Source organism: Mirounga angustirostris, unplaced genomic scaffold, assembly GCF_029215605.1.
Source record: "Mirounga angustirostris isolate CCGP_5_RB_7025 unplaced genomic scaffold, mMirAng1.0.hap1 SCAF_11, whole genome shotgun sequence".
NCBI lineage: Eukaryota > Metazoa > Chordata > Mammalia > Carnivora > Phocidae > Mirounga > Mirounga angustirostris.
The window spans coordinates 62448366-62469188 of record NW_026991719.1 but is presented as its reverse complement, the minus strand read 5'-3'; the positions used below and the strand labels follow the sequence as shown (position 1 = coordinate 62469188).

The 20823-nt window shown below is 38.9% G+C and overlaps 2 protein-coding genes across 3 annotated transcripts in view; one reads left to right on the top strand and one right to left on the bottom strand.

The window, feature by feature from the left end:
• Window positions 1–6237: 6237 nt before the first annotated feature.
• The window catches only part of TAF9B (TATA-box binding protein associated factor 9b), a 26330-nt gene continuing 11744 nt past the window's right edge, over window positions 6238–20823 (top strand). Inside the window, exons 1-7 of one of the 2 annotated variants that reach the window (XM_045879881.3) lie at window positions 6238–6361; window positions 6999–7080; window positions 7393–7529; window positions 7609–7743; window positions 8563–8638; window positions 11786–11893; window positions 12721–14641. In XM_045879881.3, coding sequence (XP_045735837.1) covers window positions 6311–6361; window positions 6999–7080; window positions 7393–7529; window positions 7609–7743; window positions 8563–8638; window positions 11786–11893; window positions 12721–12884 — 753 coding nt within the window. In that variant the 5' untranslated portion in view covers window positions 6238–6310 and the 3' untranslated portion in view covers window positions 12885–14641. Of the gene's footprint in view, window positions 6362–6998; window positions 7081–7392; window positions 7530–7608; window positions 7744–8562; window positions 8639–11785; window positions 11894–12720; window positions 14642–20823 lie in introns of those variants that run through there. The other variant, XM_054508536.2, reaches the window with a different exon arrangement.
• The window catches only part of PGK1 (phosphoglycerate kinase 1), a 20392-nt gene continuing 16917 nt past the window's right edge, over window positions 17349–20823 (bottom strand). The window contains exons 7-11 of the mRNA XM_045879867.2: window positions 20565–20679; window positions 20135–20314; window positions 18543–18720; window positions 18165–18263; window positions 17349–17833 (exon numbers count right to left, since the gene is read on the bottom strand). Coding sequence (XP_045735823.1) covers window positions 17793–17833; window positions 18165–18263; window positions 18543–18720; window positions 20135–20314; window positions 20565–20679 — 613 coding nt within the window. The 3' untranslated portion in view covers window positions 17349–17792. The remainder of the gene's footprint in view (window positions 17834–18164; window positions 18264–18542; window positions 18721–20134; window positions 20315–20564; window positions 20680–20823) is intronic.

Below are 20823 nucleotides of genomic sequence, written 5' to 3'. Positions count from 1 at the left end.
ATAAGAACCATATGATCGTTTCAATAGACAGAGAAAAAGCATTTGACAAAGTACAACATCCATCCACGATAAAAACCTTCACAAAGTAGGTTTAGAGGGAACTTACTTCAGTATAATAAAGGCCATATACGAAAAACCCACAGCTAATATCATCCTCAATGGGGAAAAACTGTGAGCCTTTCACTAAGGTCAGGAACCAGACAAGGATGTCCACTCTCAGCACTTTTATTTAACATAGTACTGGAAGTCCTAGTCACAGCAATCAGACAACAGTAAGAAATAGAAGGCATCCAAATCAGTAAGAAAGAAGTAAACTTGCACTATTTGCAGATGACATGATACTATACATAGAGAACCTGGAAGACTCTACCAAAAACCTGCTAGAAGTGATATACAAATTTAGTAAATTTGCAGGATACAAAATCAATGTACAGAAATCTGTTGCATTTCTATACACCAATAATGAAGCTGCAGAAAAAGAAATTAAGAAAACAATCCCATGTACAATTGCACCCAAAATAACAAGATACCTAGGAATAAACCTAACCAAAGAGGTGAAAGAGGCAAAATATTGATAAAAGAAACTGATGACAACACAAAGAAATGGAAAGGCATTCGTGCTCACGGACTGGAAGAAGCAATAATGTTAAAATGTCCATACTACCCAAAGCAATCTACAGATCTAATGCAATCCCTATCAAAATAGCAAGAGAATTTTTCACAGAACTAGAGCAAATAATCCTAATATCTGTATGGAACTTTCACAAAAGACCCCAAATAGCCAAAGCAATCTTGAGAAGGGGGAAAAAAAAAACAAAGCTGGATGTATCAAGCTCCCAGATTTCAAACTATACTACAAAGCTATGGTATTCAAACAGCAAGACACTGGCACAAAAACAGACACATGGATCAATGAACTAGAATAGGGAACCCAGAAATAAACCCACTTATATGGTCAATATTCAATGACAAAGGAGGCAAGAATGTACAATGGGGAAAAGACCATCTCTTTTCAATAAATGGTGTTGAGAAAACCAGACAACAACATGCAAAAGAATGAAAGTAGACCACTTTTTACGCCATATACAAATATAAACCAAATAGATTAAAGACCTGAAACCATAAAACTCCTAAAAGAAAATATAGGCAGTAAACTCTTGGATATCAGTCTTGGCAATATTTTTCTGGATCTGTCTCCTCAGGCAACGTTAAACAAAAGCAAAATAAACAATTGGTACTAGATCAAACTAAAAAGTTTTGGCACGGCAAAAGAAGCCATCAACAAAACAAAGGCAATCTGCTAAATGGGAAAAGATATTTGCCAATGATATATCTGATAATTGGTTAATATACAAAATATATAAAGAATTCATACAACCCAAGGCACCTGGGTGGTGCAGTCTGTTAAGCATCCAACTCTTGGTTTCAGCTCAGCTCATGATCTCAGGGCCATAAGATTGAGCCCCGCGTCAGGCTCTGCACTCAGTGGGGAGTCTGCTTGAGATATTTTCTTTCTCTGAAATAAATAAATCTTTAAAAGGTAAGAATTCATATAACTAAATGTCAAAAAACAATCAGATTAAAAAATATATACCATGGGGAAAACAGTTTCCTCAAAAAATTAAAGATAGAGGGGCACCTGGGTGGCTCAGTTGTTAAGCATCTGCCTTTGGTTCAGGTCATGATCCCAGGGTCCTGAGATTGAGCTGTGCATCAGGCTCCCTGCTCTGTGGGGGGCCTTCTTCTCCCTCTGCCACTCCCCCTGCTTGTGTTCCCTCTCTCGCTGTGTCTCTGTCAAATAAATAAATAAAATCTTTAAAAAAAATTAAAGATAGAAACACCATATGAGCCAACAATTCCATTTCTGGGTATTTATCCAAAGAAAACAAAAACACTAATTCAAAAAGATGTATGCGTCCCTGTTTACTGCATTATTTACGGTAGCCATGATAAGGAAGCAATCTAATGTTCATCAATAGATAAATGGATAAAGAAGATATAGTATATATATATATATATACACAATAGACTATTATTCAGCCATAAACAAGAGTGAAATCTTGCCATTTGTGACAACATGGATGGACCTAGGGAGTATTATACTAAGTAAAATAAGTCAGAGAAAGACAATTACCATATAATTTCACTTACATGTGGAATATAAAACAAAACAAAACAAAATAGAAATAGACTCATAAATACAGAGTACAAATTGGTGGTTGCCAGAGGGGAGGGTTTGGGGGGGGATGAGCAAAATAAGTGAAGAGGATTAAGAGGTACAAACTTCCAGCACAAAATAAATAACTGGGATGTAAAGTACAGCATAGGGAATATAGCCAATAATATAATATTATAATAACTATGTATGATAACAGATGGTAACTAGATTTGTCATGTTGATCATTTCATAATGTATATAAATATCTAATCACTACGTTGGGATACCTGAAACTAATATAATATTGTATATCAACTATACCTTAATTTTAAGAATACTATAAAAAAAATCAAAGAATATTTTTGGCGGGGAGGGGCAGAGGAAGAGGGAGAAAGAGAATCTTATGCAGGCTCCACACCCAGTGGGCTTGATCTCACAACCCTGAGATCAGGGCCGAAGCTGAAATCAAAAGTCAGACACTCAACTGACTGAGCCACCTAGGTGCCCCCAAACAAAAGAATATTGATATCTTGTTCAAATACAAACTATATTTTGCTCATCTATGTTCACATTCAAGCAGAGATGTAAATATAAAGTTTGACATATTCTATTCAGTCTATAAACTTTGTACCAAAGAAAATGAAAAGATCTTATCTGCTAAGTGTACATACATCTTATATACAATACTGCTAAAAAAAAAAAAAAAGGAATGTGATTGATTACCTGGGCTATTGAAGCTTTCAGAATGAAGTTTTGTTCACTTTTAAGTTTTCTCAAAATGTATAAAAGCACCTAGTGAGATTTTTTTACTGTACTGAAATGGAAGGAATACTCTCCATAAAACATGTGCCTTACAGGATGGCTATCATTGTTACTGCCCATAGAAAAGGTGTTAAAATGATGGCCTGCTGCAAACTTGCTTTCAAAATGCGGAACAAGGAAAATGTCCTTTAATTTGTAAATATACTGAGGATGAGAATGGTGAAAGGATTACAGTTAAACAGATATGTATATGCTGTCTCTCTAAAACCGCTTGATGATCTTTGAACAGGCCATATGGAGACTAGAAAAGAATTAACTGACCGTGCCCAAGTTGCCTGATGTTATGTGTAGGCTACAACAAAAACTCATACAGAAACTCATACAGTTTTTGGAAATAAGACTGCTTCAGAACAACAACAAAAACTCACCAGAAAGGCACCCAAGTTAAACAGGACTCTTGTTTCTTTACTAAAATTTTAACTTATTTGGAATCCAACTTCACTTTCACAAGTTGAAACTACCTCTGCACTTTAAAGCCTTTTTCCCTCAGGGAAAAAAAAGGGTTTAATTTATGATGACATCTAACATGCTTTGGAATGTTAAAAAATGATGAACGTTTTAGTCATGGACAGCCTATAGGATGAATGTATAGATGCAAAGGGCCTGACTGACAAATAGCTGGTCTACTAAGACAAGCCTCTAGTACTAAGTGAATAGACATTTCTGGAGAACTGAAAACTAACTCCTACAAACCTGCTATTCCTAGTAAGTAATACTTAGGATTACATCCTCAAACACTTTTTTTGAAAGGACATTTAGGTTGATGTCACCACACTGGACTGACACCAAGAATCAGTCTAATGTGGGCTTGATAAGACCAGAGATGCATATCAAAGTGAATATTATGTTAGATTATATTCAGTTTTACCACTACATAAAAGAAAACAAGGATGTCCTAAAGGTGCAGGCAGTTCAGAGAAATATTATTGGAAAAGAAATAGAGTAAAAATATCCTACTGTACCATAGAGCCAAAAGAAACATTTCACTGTTATTTTTTACTAAATATGGGCAACAGATATGTCTAACTTGTCATACATATTGTATTTACATTCTCCTTTTTAAAAGTCTTACATTTATGTATATTAAGAATATATACTACAACCTATAAAATTTAAACATTCAAGAATTAAAATAGGGGCACCTGGGTGGCTCAGTCATTAAGCGTCTGCCTTAGGCTCAGGTCATGATCCCAGAGTCCTGGGATTGAGCCCTGCATCGGGCTCCCTGCTCCGCGGGAAGCCTGCTTCTCCCTCTCCCACTCCCCCTGCTTGTGTTCCCTCTCTCGCTGTGTCTCTTTCTGTCAAATAAATAAAATCTTAAAAAAAAAAAGAATTAAAATAAATTGCTGTAACAGGTGACAGAAATATGAAAAATACTGTCATATTTTCTCAAAGTATTTACTTTGTCCTACTATTAATACTAATTGTTTAACTGTTAACTAGTCCTATTGTTTTGTTTAAATAATAGCATGTAACAGAAAAGTAATACAGGAAAACATAATTTTAAATAAACATCTACTTTCATATTTGTATATTAAAGTAATAACACTTTTGCACAATTATTTATTATGTATTAAAAGTCTTTTCATCTAGTATAGCTGTGTTCTGTGTTGGCGCTCTAAAGGTTGGTCATCCCAACGGTATAGTACCATTTGGATGGGGGAACAAAATATAAAAACAGGTAATATTTGTAAATTACATAGACAAGAAACTGGTAAACTGTGGCGCCTTCTGTGAAAGATAAATTAGTGGGTGGAATAAGCCAGAGAGGGTTTCTTTTTCTTATTTTTAGAACTTTGTACCTTGTGCATGTACTACCTAGTCCAAAGGGAGAAAAACATTATTAGTCTTACACAGTGATTGCTCAGAGTGAGCTGAGAAAGGTGCTTGCAGGCGCATAGGGCTCAGGGTTCCCACTGGAAACAATGTGTTAAGAACACGTGGTTCTTGGGGAACATGCCCCAAATTCAAGATGGCTGCCTGGTGGATGACTGATTCAGATGAGCCTGATGAGGTAAGCTGGTGCCCAAAACTGAAGGGTCTGCTAACCCCCACGAATCAGTATGAATTTGTTTTGTGAAGGAAGCCATTAGAGGGTTTTAAAGAAAGGAATATAATTATGTGATTTATGACTAAGAGATCCTTTTGGTTGTGTGAAGAATGTGGGGTAGCCCTGTTGCGAGGACCTATTTCTGTAGTCTTGGTGAGTATGGCTGTTTGGGTTTAAACTGTTCGCGTGGTAGCACTGAATGAGGATGTGGAGACACATTTAGACATGGTGCGACTTTGGGAAGTGGCCCTGATAAGACCTGCTATAGATTGTGGATTGCGGGGAGGGGGGTGCATAACATGGATTACTGCTGTTTCTGGGCTGGGTAGCTCAGAGTGCCTCTTTCTGGGATGGAGAACACTAGGGCATTGGTGGACTGTGGAGGAATAAGAAAGAGTTCTCTTTGGGACACTTGAAGCCAGAGATGCATGTTTTTTTGAAAGTCACTCAGGTTATTGCGTGGAAACTGGGGAGGGGAGGGCATCTGTGAGGCAAAGTGACAGCCCTGGGTGGGCCTCAGCAGGGACAGAGAGGAAACTACTCAGGGAAAAGGCTGGAGGGGCTCCAGCAGAGAATCTTGCAGGCCCGCAAAGGCTTTAAGCTTTTCATCAGTAAGAAATGGGCAACAATGACAGGGCTTTGAGCATGATGAGAGTTGACCAAAGGCCTGCTGTGTGGAGAGCAGGCTATAAGGTAGAGTTGCCAGATTTAGCAAATAAAAATACAGAATGCCCAGTTACATTTAAATGTGAGATCAACCACAAGTAATTTCGTAGACAAGTACAGTCCATGTAGTATTGGGGCTATACTTTAGCTAAAACTGTATTCCTCGTTGATCTGACAAATTTAACTGTTATTTACTCAGGCAACCCTATCACAGGGGCAGGTGGAGGGAGCCCCTGCGGGCATTGCAGGGAAATGGAAGGGGCCAGAGCAGCAGCAGCAAAGTGTGAAGAGGGGTCCCAGAAAAGACAAGGGTGACCCATTTGGTACATTTTACCGGAGAACAGCTCTATGAAGACGAGCTTCTTGGCTCTTCCAAGTGTTGGCCGAGGGTTCCTCAGGGAAGACTTGCCCGTCTCTTCCAAACCTCCCGAGCCCGCGGCTGGCTCCACTGCTAGCCCTGCTGCCCTCCGACTCCACGGCGCGGAGCAGCAGCTGAAAAGCAGCAGCCCGCGGGGCCGCGCTCTAACCCCGCCTTCCGCACCCCGCAGGGGTGGAGCCTGAGCGAGGAGCCTGCGAGCAGCCCTCTCTCCCCGGATGACGAGCGGCAGGATAATATGGAGTCCGGCAAGATGGCGCCTCCCAAGAACGCTCCGAGAGATGCCTTGGTAAGTGCGAAGGATGAGAGGCGGGGCAGGAAGCTCGGCGCGGCTGGCGTCTTGGGAGGCAGGCCCTGGCGGAGGGCGTCCGGACGGGCTCGCGTGCCCGCTTCGGCCCAATCGGGGCGGCCAGAAGGAGTGGGATACGGGGGTGCCCTGGACCCCGGGGCGTTTCTCCCGCAGCCCTGGCCGCCCCGCTAGGGGGAGGCTTGCGGCCCGCCAGAGTGCGCAGTCCAGCCACCCGGCTTTGTCTCCTGGACCTTGGGCCCCAGACGCTTTGTCGTCTCGCCAGGTCTGTGAGCCCTGACTCTCGCGTCCAGTGTACTGATGCTAGCTTCCCCCATCGCCGCATCCGAAAATGACAGCCAGCTGTAGCCTCCCCTAGCTTTCCCGATGAGAAAGCCAACCCGGGCCTTTTTCTTCTCTCTTTGCCCCCGCCCCCGCCCCAAAATAAAAAGTTTTCAAGAGAGATTACGACGGCTTTTGGTGTGATCCTGACACTCACTTGAAAGGAAAAGTATATGAGTACAAGTCTGGAGCCCAGAAGAAGGGGGAACTTTTATCACAAATATAAATACTACCTTTGGTCCAGTCTTGATTTCCAGTACCTAGATTATGCATCTGGCGTTTTTATTCGAATCCACAGGTGATGGCACAAATCCTGAAGGATATGGGAATTACGGAGTATGAACCAAGGGTTATAAATCAAATGTTGGAATTTGCTTTCCGTAAGTTAACAAAACACCAAAAACTTGCCTAACTTGTGAATTTGAAAACAGTTTTCTTGTAAGAACATTTTCAACTAAACTGCTTGAACAGTTACTATCATAGAATTCAGCCTAAAGCAGTAAAAAAAAGAGCTCAAGCTAAGGGGACAGTAGTATTTATACCGTAGTATCTCTTTAAAATTGGCCATGCAAATAGGACAATTATAGAACCAAAATTCATGAACTTTCTAGAAGTTAGTAGAACCTCCCATTAAGAAAAGTGACCATAAATATTAAGCTGTTTTCATGTTTAATAATGTTTTGTTCTTAAAGGATATGTGACTACAATTCTGGATGATGCAAAAATTTATTCAAGCCATGCTAAGAAACCTAATGTTGATGCAGATGATGTGAGACTGGCAATCCAGTGTCGCGCTGATCAATCTTTTACTTCTCCTCCTCCAAGAGATGTGAGCAAACTTATCTGAAGTTCATCTTACATAAAATTTCTTAGATTGTAGTTCTAATAAGGATTTTTCTTTTTTTTAGTTTTTACTGGATATTGCAAGGCAGAAAAATCAAACCCCTTTACCACTGATTAAGCCATATGCAGGACCCAGACTGCCACCTGACAGATACTGCTTAACAGCTCCAAACTATAGGCTGAAGTCCTTAATTAAAAAGGTAAGAATCTGTGGTCAGCTTAGTTTTTTAAAAAGGTGAGATGTGTTAGGGGAAATTTGTAAAAAGCAGATTCCTGTAGATAGATTAGTAGGTTAAAGACTAAGATAATTTACTAGGACTTTTTAAATTTATAGCCTTGAAAATACCATCTCTGCAATTAGCTACTATGTTAAAATACAAAACACAAGATCCAAGATTTTTAGAACAAAAAGGAACTTTAGCGTTCATCTAACTCAACAATTCATTTTCACATCAGGGAACTGATCCTCAATTCATCTATGGAATTAGTAGCAAAGCTGCGACTGATTCCCAGGTCTCATAACTCCCAGTATTTACATTTTATCAGTTTTTTGTGGCACCTTATAACAGAGTAAATGGTATACCATCAGGAATTGGACTCACTTTCTGAAATATGACCTAAGGCTCTCCCACCACTGAAAAAGTTCTCCCCACATTCAGCTAGCTGCCTTTGTTGTCCGAAATTCTGCTATAAGAGCACCTTTCTTTTTAGGTTAAGATATTGACTAGTTAAGATTAAAAATCATGAAGATGTTAGCTATTATCCCCAAATAAGACTCTACCCTAAACTTAAATACTATATACAATTTTATATTATGTGTACTCATATCCTTTATATAGATTTATGTTTTGTTTATACTATTATATATGCTTGTGAAGACCCTAGTTTAAATGTTGGATTTAGAATGGAACAGAAACAGGACATTCTTGCCATGGGTTACCATTAATAATTCATTCCTGGTAAGTTTAGGGGTCAGATCTGAACAATATTAAAATTAATAAGTTTTTTAAATCCCCTAGGGACCTAACCAAGGAAGACTAGTACCACGGTTAAGTGTTGGTGCTGTTAGTAGCAGACCTTCCACTCCTACTGTAGGTAAGTGAGAGAATGAAATGACTTTTCTGTCTGGTAAAGAAGTTCCTCGGCGCTTGATTTTGAACTATAATCCAAGTCAAAAGCTGAGTCAGAAATTCCCAAATGTGTGTTGCCACTGATAACATTTGCTTGTCCTCTAGTAAAACTATAAACATATATTTTATCAGATTTCAAAATGAGAAAGCCACAAGGAGTATCTTATCCCAAATGAGTATAGAATTGGACATTACCCAGCATTGTTGTTGGTATAAACTAGGCACCAAAAGTTTAAGCTGTGTTCTGCCTTCTATACAAATCAAGTTGCCAAACATTCATGGCAGTAGCCTGCTTATTATCAGAAATAAATTTGAGTAAACTGGCAAGAGAATGCAACCAAAAGAAGTTTAAAATGTACAAGAAGTTGCAAAAAAAATAAGTTTATCAAAGAAAAAAATCACTGTTTTTAATACTAATCTTTTCAAGAATAGTAGTATTGATTATCAACTATATTGCCCCTTCAGGCTGTCTCCTGTGCCCTTTGTGACAGGGCTCCGTCATTCTTTGAGCATTTCTTGCTTTCTGGCACAAGATGTTCTAAGCTCACCTTAATTTTCCTTACCCCAGTGCTACAAACAGCCACTTCTCCAAAGAGCTGTGGTTCCTTTGCATGGAGAATGGTATTTAGAAACCATGATTTTTTTTTAATGTTATTTAGCTAATAAAACACAAATGGATTTAGATTTCCTGATTTTTTGGTCCTATATTCCTGCTGGATTTCTCATGAAGTATTTTCAGACATAACCCTTCTCTTTGACCTGTATTGATTTTTTTTTGGCTCTTAGGTTTATAACTTGAGTCCTACAGATGTCATATAGCTCTAATGTAAGCAGCATTTGATTTTTGCAGTGTGTAGATAATCTCTTCATATTCTCATTTCAACATTTTAAGACCAACCTGGTATAATATTAATTGTACACTTCTAATTTACCCGCACGTGACCTTTGTGGAGAGAAATTTGCCTATGTAATTTGTGTAACTTTTCGGTCATATACTGTTTATCTGTGGATTCATATTACTTCAGTGAATACCAGTTTGTTTGTTTTTTTTAAAGATTTTTATTTATTTATTTGAGAGAGAATGAGAGAGACAGAGAGCACATGAGAGGGGGGAGGGTCAGAGGGAGAAGCAGACTCCCCGCCGAGCAGGGAGCCCGATGCGGGACTCGATGCGCGACTCGATCCAGGGACTCCAGGATCATGACCTGAGCCGAAGGCAGTCGCTTAACCAACTGAGCCACCCAGGCGCCCCAGTGAATACCAGTTTTTTAAAAAACTCTAGGCTGTGGTAATCTGTTACACATGTTGTCAAGTTAACCAATTTTAGTTATCAGTTTTGATTTTTATCCCTGTTAGACACTTATTATATGTTTTAGAGATTTTTAATCTAGAATGAGGGAGCTGCTAAACTCTAGTATTAAAGATACAAGTTTTAAACTTTAAAAAAATGAATTTTATAAAGCATTCAAGATCTAAGTATCTACCGTGTTCAGTTTTAAAGCTGAAACTCCATACTTACTTAAATGATAGCAAATCCTTATGGTAATGGCCAAAACATCTACCTATTGTGAATTTCCTTGACAAAATAAAATACCTAATACTGTTTCATTAAGCTTCACCAAATTCTTTGAACTGACCCTTAATACATCAGAAAACTTGCCTGGGAATGAAGATATGTTAGAGTAAGGCCTCACCTCCTGAGTTGGGGAGAGAAAGCACTAAAACCAAATTCTTGGGTACCTTTGAGCTTTCTTCCCCCATTCAGACTTTCTTCCTCTTTGTCCCTAGGGAGGATAGCTGTAGTTTTTTCAGCAACTCTTCCCTGGGCACACTGCTGGTTCCGGGGGAAGGGATGTATGGAAAGCCTGCACCCCCAAAGGAAAAACTAGGAACAGACGTGTTTCCATAAATTTTTTAAGAGAGCTATAGTTATGATGTCAGTATGTCTTTCTGAGTCTTGCAAAATTCATTCATTAAGCAAAAATTTGTGGAGTACCCATTAGGAGTAGGGCACAAAAACCATATGCTCATTAAGGATAAAGTCTCAGCCAAGGCTTGTAATTTAGTGAACGAGATAAGACACTAATAAAGGCTCTCATACTATGTCAAGGGAATTTCAGAGGCAGGCAATGACTTCTGAGCAAATCAAATTTTATAAAATGGGGTGGTATTTGAGTTGTACCTGGAATAATGGGCAGAATTAAGATGGGGGGGGGATTTAGACTAAATTATCTCCAACATCCCTTTCTGCTTAAAAAAGTACCTGGGGGGTGCCTGGGTGGCTCAGTTGGTTAGGCAACTGCCTTCGGCTCAGGTCATGATCCTGGAGTCCCTGGATCGAGTCCCGCATTGGGCTCCCTGCTCGGCAGGGAGCCTGCTTCTGCCTCTGACCCTCCCCCTTCTCATGTGCTCTCTCTCTCTCTCATTCTGTCTCAAATAAATAAAAATCTTTAAAAAAAAAAAAAAAAGTACCTGGGTATAGAATAGGAATACGACTTTTGCACCCACCTGGGCACCCTAAGAGGGTCTATTTGATAGGCTTTTGTTAGATGCATGTTGATTTAGCTTCATGAGCCTAGTAGACATTTTCTAATTCTCATTAAGTGACGGAGATTAAAAATGCCACCTAACGTAAGGAATAGCAAACTTGGGTCTTTATTCTGCTAGCTCATTTAGACACTCAATTTCACAACTTCATGTAGCTAAAATTCAGAGTCAGATGCTATTTGAAGAGCTTTACAGAGATTATTTTAATTTTCACAAGAATCCTATGTAATAGGTACTGCTGTCCCATTTGACAGGTGAGAAAACTGAAGTACTAAAAGATTAAATTTTAAACTTGCCCAAGGACTTTCAGCTAGTACGTGATAAAGCCCGGATTCAAACTCAAGTAGGTAGGCTCCAGAGCCTACTTCTTTACCACTATACTATACTGAATTTTTAGCATCTGAACTATTGAGCTTGTACTTCGCTTATTTCTGATGAGTTTTTTCCTCACCTTTCATTAGTTCTCTGTGTTTTGAAGGTAGTTTCTGATAAGCTAAGGAGTGCAGAATATGAACCCATATAATGAAGTCCTGTAACTAACATGGTCTGTTAATTACAACCACAGCAACCCCGCAAACGTCTGTCCCAAATAAAGTTGCACCTCCAGTGTCAGTGACAAGCCAAAGATTTACGGTGCAGATTCCACCTTCTCAGTCCACACCTGTCAAATCAGGTAACATGATGGGCGGGGGTGGGGCGGTGGGGGGTTTCAAGTGGTTCTTTTTAGAAGTTTTTTTTGAATTTTTAAAATTTGTGCATAATTTGTGATTATAGAACAGTTTGTATTCCTATAGCAAGAATTGTTTTAATATCATACCAGGAAGGTGGCAGTAATGCTGCAAATCAGTTCTTCAGAAGGGTCTATGAGCCCACTAAAACTATGTGTGATTTTACATATATGTAATGTTTTGGGAGAGGAGAGTATTCAGTATGACCATCAGAGTCTCAACACTGAATTAAAAGAAGCTGGGGTCCACAAATCTAAGGCATCTTCAGGGAAAAGCACTTAGGGGTAAAGCTCAAGGAAATAATATAACTTAATGTACATCAAATAATTATACCTTCACTCACTTCATTGAAGGGTACATATAAAGTTGGGATAATACGTAAGTAGAATTCTGCTACAGCATAGTTTATTACTGCATGTATTTCAATTTTACATCTTCTGACATCTAACTGTACACAGTAAACTACTTGTAAGGGAAATGGGATTCCTGACCCTGAACATGTGCCTTTAGTGTGTTCCATGAGTCCAGTGCACTGCTTCCCATGGCTAGATACTACCTAAAATTTTAGGTGGTTAAAAAAAAAAAAAAAAAAAATTTTAATGTTGTACTAGATACTAGCTTAAGTACTAAAATATTTTGTTGAACTCTTAATGTAGCATGAATACCCAAGTTTCTTCTATGATGTAGTTGCAATTCATGCTATTAAATTATTAGAATTAGCCTTGTTGAATATTGGGTAATTCAGTTTGAGGGTGTTTTCTCCTCTTTACAGTTCCTGCAACAACTGCAGTTCAAAATGTTCTGATTAATCCTTCAATAATTGGGCCCAAAAATATTCTTATTACCACCAACATGGTTTCATCACAGAACATGGCCAATGAATCAAACCCATTGAAGAGAAAACACGAAGATGATGATGATAATGATACTATGTAAGGAATACAATCAAGATGTATTTCAAACGTGTAGTTGGTTTGGAGCCCATTATACTGAACTAGAATGTTCTCTATCTTCTCAAGTTTTATCTTAGAAAACTTAAATGTAGCTGCAGTATTTTTCACATTAGCTTAAATTGTTAATTTTTTTCTTAGTTCAAGTAAAGTATTTGTTTCTTGGTATTTTGATTAATGTTGAATTCTACCATGACAATTTTATATTTGGAAGCAATTTTCTGCCATGTATCACCGACAGCAGCACTTAAGTTTCAAGTTTCTACAGCCTGATCAGTGGACTAATCTTTAATAGCATAATTTCTCATCTACATTTAAATACTACTTTCTTTTATAAGGTAAAATAGTCACAATTTTTGTTTTCACCAACTTTTTTGACCAAATCTCTAACTTTAGGAAGTATTTTTTGGAAAGGATGGATTTAAAGAGATTCTAAATTTGGAGTGTATTTGTTTCTTGGTGTTCCCTAACCTCCCATGTCCTCAACCCCATTTCTAGATCCCATTCATTTTCTGTACCACCTCTTCCCCATACGCTTAAGTTTCTCCCAATACTCTTAGAAGGCCAAAACTCGAGTTTAAAAAACATGTAATTCCTGACAATACAGTTCAGTGTCATTTTCCTGTTTTTAAAACCTGCTTTACATGTCTGAAAGTTTGCTTTGCTGTTTTTCTCTCCATACCAGAGCACTGGAGTTTTATCCATTGCCTTTCATGCTGAGCTTTTACTCTGCTTTTAACACAGTTTGGGGTCAGTTACAGTTTATCTTATATTCCAAGTCGATAATGCCACCATTATTTCACATTTCTAAATTTAACAGAGATGCTATAGCTTAAGATCTGCCTTGATAAGTATATTTACACTGGACCTAGGCAAAAACCACTGAAGAGCAAGTGTTTTTTTTTTTTCCTTTCTACCACATACATATATGCTATGATCACTACTGCTTGAACCCTGCTGGATATCATATATGAGATGGGATCAGACCTAAAAATTATCTAATTGTTTTCCTTCCTCTAGAAGGCCAACAACAAAAACAAGTCGGTGTAATGTGACCTGCACTTATGTGTACTGTGCATAGGTTTCCCAGTAATGTTGCTAAACACCTTTCCCTATTTTCCATTTATACACGTTTAAACATCTTGGTGGGAAAGATTGCAAAGCTTTCAAAAATATAAATAGGCTTGTTTTTTAAGTAAGTTTGACATATTCAATATAGGAATTTTGGAGAATTTTCTAAAATAAATTTTCACATAATTTAGAACCTATAGTCAAGGATCCTCAAAACATAACACAAGAAAGTTTCATGTTAGGATGGTGCTTGATACATTGAAGAGAAAGAGTCCAGTGACAGAGAAGACATGTCTCATCACCATTTGAGTGTTTTTGAATATTAGGAAAAAGGTAGTATCAAACTTAAAAAACAGATCTGATCATCATAGGAGAAAAATGTTCAATATATAGCATAGGATATCATTACTTGAATGTTCTCAGGGAAGCAGCATGTCAAAAAGCCTAGGTTCTAGTCCTGGCTCCATCATTTACCAACTATGTGACCTTACTTCACCTCTGAGCCTAGTTCTCAGTAATAGGAAAGTAACACCGACCCTGCCTACCTCACAGGGATGTTGTGAGGGTTTAATTAGCATATGTGAAAATTCCTTTGCAATTGTAAAATGGTTTATAACTCTAAGAAATTGTTAATGTATTTGTTCCAAGATTATTAATAAAAAGTTGAACTTACCATTTATCTTTCATTTTTGATTTAAGGGATTCAAGGAAGATGAACAAGACCCAGTAATTCTGAGGCCCAAAAAGCAATTAAGATTTAATGGGTGACTTAATTATAAATCAGGGAATTGCTTGCTTTTATTTGGAATCAGCACGTGACTCATAGTAAAGCAAAAATAAAAATGAATATGGGTTTAAATCTGTTAAAAACATGCTGTCTTTGGTAGGAATTTGTACATATAACTGAGGCACTTGCAAGGTCAGCCAGTTTTCACATGAAGACTGCTTTATCTTGCAGAACTCCCTTCCCTAATTATGTCTACCTAATATAGCTTCTAGAATGACTTAAGGCAGCTCTTGTCCTCCAGCTTCCAGGTGGAATTTTTTAAAAGAGGTACTGATGGTAAATGTGGTGAGGACACTGTGGTCCCAAGTTCTTCCTTTTACAAGTAGGAAACAAGTGTTTTTGATCTGAGTATGAATACAGGAATACAGCCAGTATGTGGGGAAAAGAGAAAACAATGCACACTGATCCTAAGGAGTCCAGAGTGAAGGGAAGTACTCAAGAGTTAGGAAAGACAACACTAATCAGAACAGCAGGTACAAAGCAGTGTATAATATACTACCATATATATTTTAATTCGTATGTATACACACACATGGAAATATGCTTTTTATATGCATTAAGTAGCTCTAGACCAAAGGAAACCAGTCTTAGGGTGGCTGTTTCTAAAGAGGCAAACTGGTAGCTAGGGGCCTGAGGTAGAAAGGTGTCTTCTCATTTTAGACCCCTTTTTGACATTTGTATCATGGGCTAGAGGGAAGCTTTGGATATAAAAAGGAAAACAAGGGAAGCAAGAAACACTGAGCTTAAGAGACTGAATTAGTTTATGACACGAAGATTGTAATTTCTCTGTACAGGCATACACATCTATCATCTGGAGGTTAAAACTGAATTTGCTACACTTATGCCTAACTCTTTGCAATATTTTATCAGTAATTCATAATTCTGTATTAAATCAGGAAGCACATCCTTGTACTATTCTAGTTTCTGTGCTCACAAGTTGTTGTATGTTTTCCTCAACTAGGTTGTAAATTCCTTCAGGACATAATGCTCTTAAGATTTCCTCCATTATGTCCTAAACATGTGTTTCCCCATTCATTTTCTGGATTAATGACCCAAATAAATGGGGAATGATCCTAGAAGCAGAGTCTAGTAGAAAGCACTTAAAAGGTACCATCAGAGATTGATGGATGGATGAATTGGCAGTTGTAGAGTCTAAGTGCTAGGTTTATGGGTGTTTATACAATTCTTTTAATCCCTCTGTACATAATAAAATAATTGGGGGAAAGGTAATCGGTAGGGGAAAAAAAGTCATCAGTATGCTAGAGTTCTAGCCAGGCCGTGACATTAATTTGCTGGATGTCTGGGTAGCACCTCTGGGCCTCCTCTACAAAAAGAACAGACTAGAATTCCTGCTTCTCATACCAAGGTACAGTGTACCGTTAGAGGTATGCAGAAACATGGTACATTTTAAAATTAACTACAACTATGGGGACAGTATTAATTAAAATGCCAATGGATTTTTAAAAATTCAAGCCTTCAAAATAGTTTTGTTTAAAGCAACCATTAACTCTGGAAAGAACAGCAGAAGAATCAAATAATCCTAGGCTAGAAGCAACATTTGTGGGAGTGAGGCACAATGAAAAAGCAGCCTTTGGAATCAGACAAACCTGGACTTGAATCCCTGCATGGCCTAGTAGCTCTGTGATCCTCCAAGAGTTTATTTCTCTTCATACAGGTGAAATATACATCTAAGTATGTAAAATGCCCAGCAGAGAAATGCTGATTAAACATGGCCTTTTGAAATCACATGTTTACCTTTGCTCACTCCCAAAACTCCATTAAAATGGCAGGAAAGAGAAAGGAAGGGAAAGGTACAAGGACAATAAATGAATCAGAATGACATTATAATCACTTCACAGGAGGTAAAAGGAATCCCCAACAGGGTTACCCCAAAGGGATTTCTTTGGAAAGAGGAAATCCCAGAGCAACAGCTATACAGCAAACCTAGAAAGCAGCCAGGGCAAACTGGAATGGTAGCACAGAGGACTCCAGGAGGGATTATCTCTAAAAATGAACACACTGGGAATGAATCAGTGACAAGTACATAGGAAAAAAAAAAAAAACTTTCAAAACTTACTAACTCCAAAGAAAATAAAAAAGTACGTAATAGAATCATAGCGTACAACACAGCTTAGCTGTGACTAGTATTTATAATCACAATGTAGACTACTGGTCTAATCTCAAACTATACTGGATGAATGAAGGGGAAGTATATGTGGAACAGAGGCTGTAAGAGAGCTCAATCTTCCCATGTATGAAATTAATATATAGCTTTTTATAAAAATCAAGAAATTAAAAGTATAAGCATGTTACTTAGAAACATGGAGGTAAATACCCACAAAAGCTAAGAGGTAAAAATCAGTCATCTCTGGGCAATGGGTATCACAAATGGGAGGACTAGGCTGAAGCCTCTATTTTGTTCTAACCCTTAACTTTTTAAAATATGGTCATGTGTAATAGATAGAAATAAAATTTAATTTACCTAATCTCCCTGACCAGTGCTGCCCATTTCTTGCATTCAGAATGTAGCTGATTTGACCCCTTCCTCAAGAGTCTGTTCTCACCCTAACAAAGTATGACAGGAAAAGAAAATCCCAGTTTCAATGGATACTTTTATTTATTTAATAGATCACCAACTTAGCCTCCCTACCTACCTATAATTGGAATTTTATCTTATTTCCATGCTGAGTAGTGAAACAATGACAAAGCTAATCAGAATAAGCTACATCAAAAAGAGAAGCTTAACACAGCTCATTTTCTTTTAACAGGCAAAGTATAAATATATGCACTCTAGAATGCACAATGGTTTAGTCACTAAGAAATTCAAATGGGATCTCGAAGAATGTAGGCAAATCCAGGGTGCAGTAAAGAGGAGCGGAGATGCTGTGCAACTGTTTAAGGGTTCCTGGTGCTGCATCTCCTGGCCACTAGCTGAATCTTGACATGGGGGAAGATTTCAGCTAATGCCAAGTAGAGATGCGGCAAGTGCTAAGTTGACTTAGGGGCTGTGCACAGGAACCAAAAGGCAGGAAAGTACTAAACACTGCTGAGAGCATCCACCCCAGGAAGGACTTTACCTGTTTTTGAGAGAGCACACATACACAGACAGCATTACTATAAGACCCACTAAGCCAGCTATGCCTCCTATCTTCCCAGTAACATGTCTGCTCTTCCTTAGGACATAAAAGGACCAAGAGTTGGGTAACTTTTACATTTTGGGTCCCAGGTTTGCCCCTCCCCACCCAAAATGGATGCCAGGAGCGTTATTTGAAGTTCCTCCATTTGTACTGCTCAGGTAGTAACAATAATGACAACACCACATACTATCTCTACTCCATTCTACCCACCTGTCACTGCATAACCCCCAACCTTGCCCCCAAGAAGTCGAGTAAAAGGGAAGAATCTCACCTTCCAGGAGCTCTAAACTGGCACCACCCCCAGTGCTCACATGGCTGACTTTATCCTCTGTGTTCCATTTGGCACAGCAAGTGGCAGTGTCTCCACCACCTGTCGAATGAAAGCCAAGTTAGAAGGAAAAAAATAAATAAATAAAAAGGATTGGCACCAAACTTCTAAGGCACCATGCTCTTAAGCCCAAAAGGTAGATGATGAACCCCCCAATTCCATCTCATTAAGAGGGTCCTCCATAAACTGTATACCCGTTCAGCTCTCAAGATTCAACTGGCACCAAGAAACCTAGGAGAAGTTAATCATTTCCCTTCAACTTTCCTCTGATCAGAATTCTGCCAGACTACACTGGCATTAACTTTGTAAAGGACCCTTTACCTATGATGGTGATGCAGCCCCTGGCAGTGGCTTTCACCACCTCATCCATGAGGGCTTTGGTTCCTTGGGCAAAAGCTTCCCATTCAAATACGCCCACAGGTCCATTCCACACGATCTGCTTAGCCCGAGCAACTGCCTCAGCGTACTTCTTGCTGCTCTCAGGACCACAGTCCAAGCCCTAAGGGTCGGAGTTAAAAAAGAAGATGAGCTACCAAGAAAAGCTACTTAGAAAGGAGCAAACACCATCTCCACCAAGACCTGAACTCAAGGTTGAACACTAGAGTTTCTTGTAGAACCAAAAGATACCCTTCCGTCTTGAAAATTATAAACCTGCTCATGCCCTTTATGGAAGATCAAATGGAAGGGAAAACTTCAGGTTATTTGATAAAAACATTCGTAATCACACTATTTTTGACTGTGAAGAACTGAATCAGTAGTTTTCAACGAGGGTCAATTCTGTCCCTCCCCAGGGGTCCTGTAGCAATGTCTGGGAATATTTTGGTTATCACAACTTGGGGAAGGGGGTCGGATTCTACTGACATCTAGCAGGTAGAAGTCAGGGATGCTGCTCGACATCCTGCCATGTGCAAGACAGCTCCCCACGACAAAAACTACCTGAGATGTCAACAGTGCCAGGTTGAGAAACAGTGATCTAGATTCAGTGGTTCTCAAACTTTGGCATGCAATGGAATCACCAGGAGGGCTTATTCTAGCAAAAAAAAAATTGCTGGCCCAACCCCCAAGTTTCTGATTCAGTAAGTCTGGGATAGGGCCCAAAAACTTGCATTTTTTAGTAAGTTCCAAAATGTTGCTAATGCTGTTGTCCTTGGAACCACACTTTGAGGAACACTGAACTAAATGCCCACATGCTTAACAAGAGGAAAATAACTAAGCCACTAGTATGTCAACATGATACAGTCTTATACAGCTATTAAAATGATAGTATTGGGGCGCCTGGGTGGCTCAATCGTTAAGCATCTGCCTTCGGCTCAGGTCGTGATCCCAGGGTCCTGGGATCGAGCCCCGCGTTGGGCTCCCTGCTCCGCGGGAGGCCTGCTTCTCCCTCTCCCACTCCCCCTGCTTGTGTTCCCTCTCTCGCTGTGTCTCTGTCAAATAAATAAAATCTTCAAAAAATTATTTTAAAAACTGATATTATGTAGAGAACACTACAACCAAATATTTCATCTTTAATATACACATATATTTTCCCTGTTTATAAGCAGTACAGTTCTACTATCTTAATGTTTTCATGTAAGAGTTCTTTTACAAGTTTCTAGGTAACAACATAATCTAGAACAGCCCAAATCAAGAAAGTACCTAGCACCAACCCCAGTACATAGTTAACTACTTAACATTAAATAAATGAAGAAACAAAAAATGGTTTTGCCCTCACATTACTGATGAAGACAGCAATCATGCTTTTCCCCCCACGGATTCTCTGAGGAGGGCCTCACTGCTACTTTTGAAGCCCTCTCTGACAGAGACCTCCTATAGAGATTCTTTTAAAAATGCTTGCTGGTTGGCTGAATGAATGAATGAAATCAAAATGTTTTTTTTGTTCCCTCCTACTACCACCCACCCAAGTGACTCACCATCCAGCCAGCAGGGATGCCAGAGGCCACAGTGGCTTGGCCAGTCTTGGCATTCTCATCAAACTTTTCAGCAGTGACAAAGTCAACAGGCAAGGTAATTTTCACACCATTCTTCTCAGCTTTGGACATCAGGTCTTTGACAATCTTGGCTCCCTCTTCATCAAATAGAGAAGTGCCAATCTATACACAGCAGCCAAGATAAAGATCAGCCTCTTTACTAAGAACATGATTACCTCACAAAGCAGACAGGAATAAGATACAATACAGTATAAAGGAACAATTCCAAGACAAAAGAAAGCCAACTTTCCAAAGTAAGTAAAAATGGGAGTTTTGAGGGCTCATGTCAGAAGCTGGTTTTCTTTTTAAATTTACATAACCTGCTATTTCTCATGGAGAACCACTTCACATCCACTTGACACTGGTTTCCTACCTCCATGTTGTTGAGCACCTTCAGGAAGGTAAAAGCCATTCCACCACCAATAATCATCTCATTGACTTTGTCCAGCATATTATTGATCAGCTGGATCTTGTCTGCAACTTTAGCTCTAGAAGGGAAAGCAAGAATCATCACCAAAAGAACAAACGGTGGACTAAGGAAGTAATATTACATACTGCCTGAGTTTCTGTATCAAGGCACAGGAACAGAGAAATGTCCCACAAGTGACAAAAGTATTGGCTAACTACTCTGG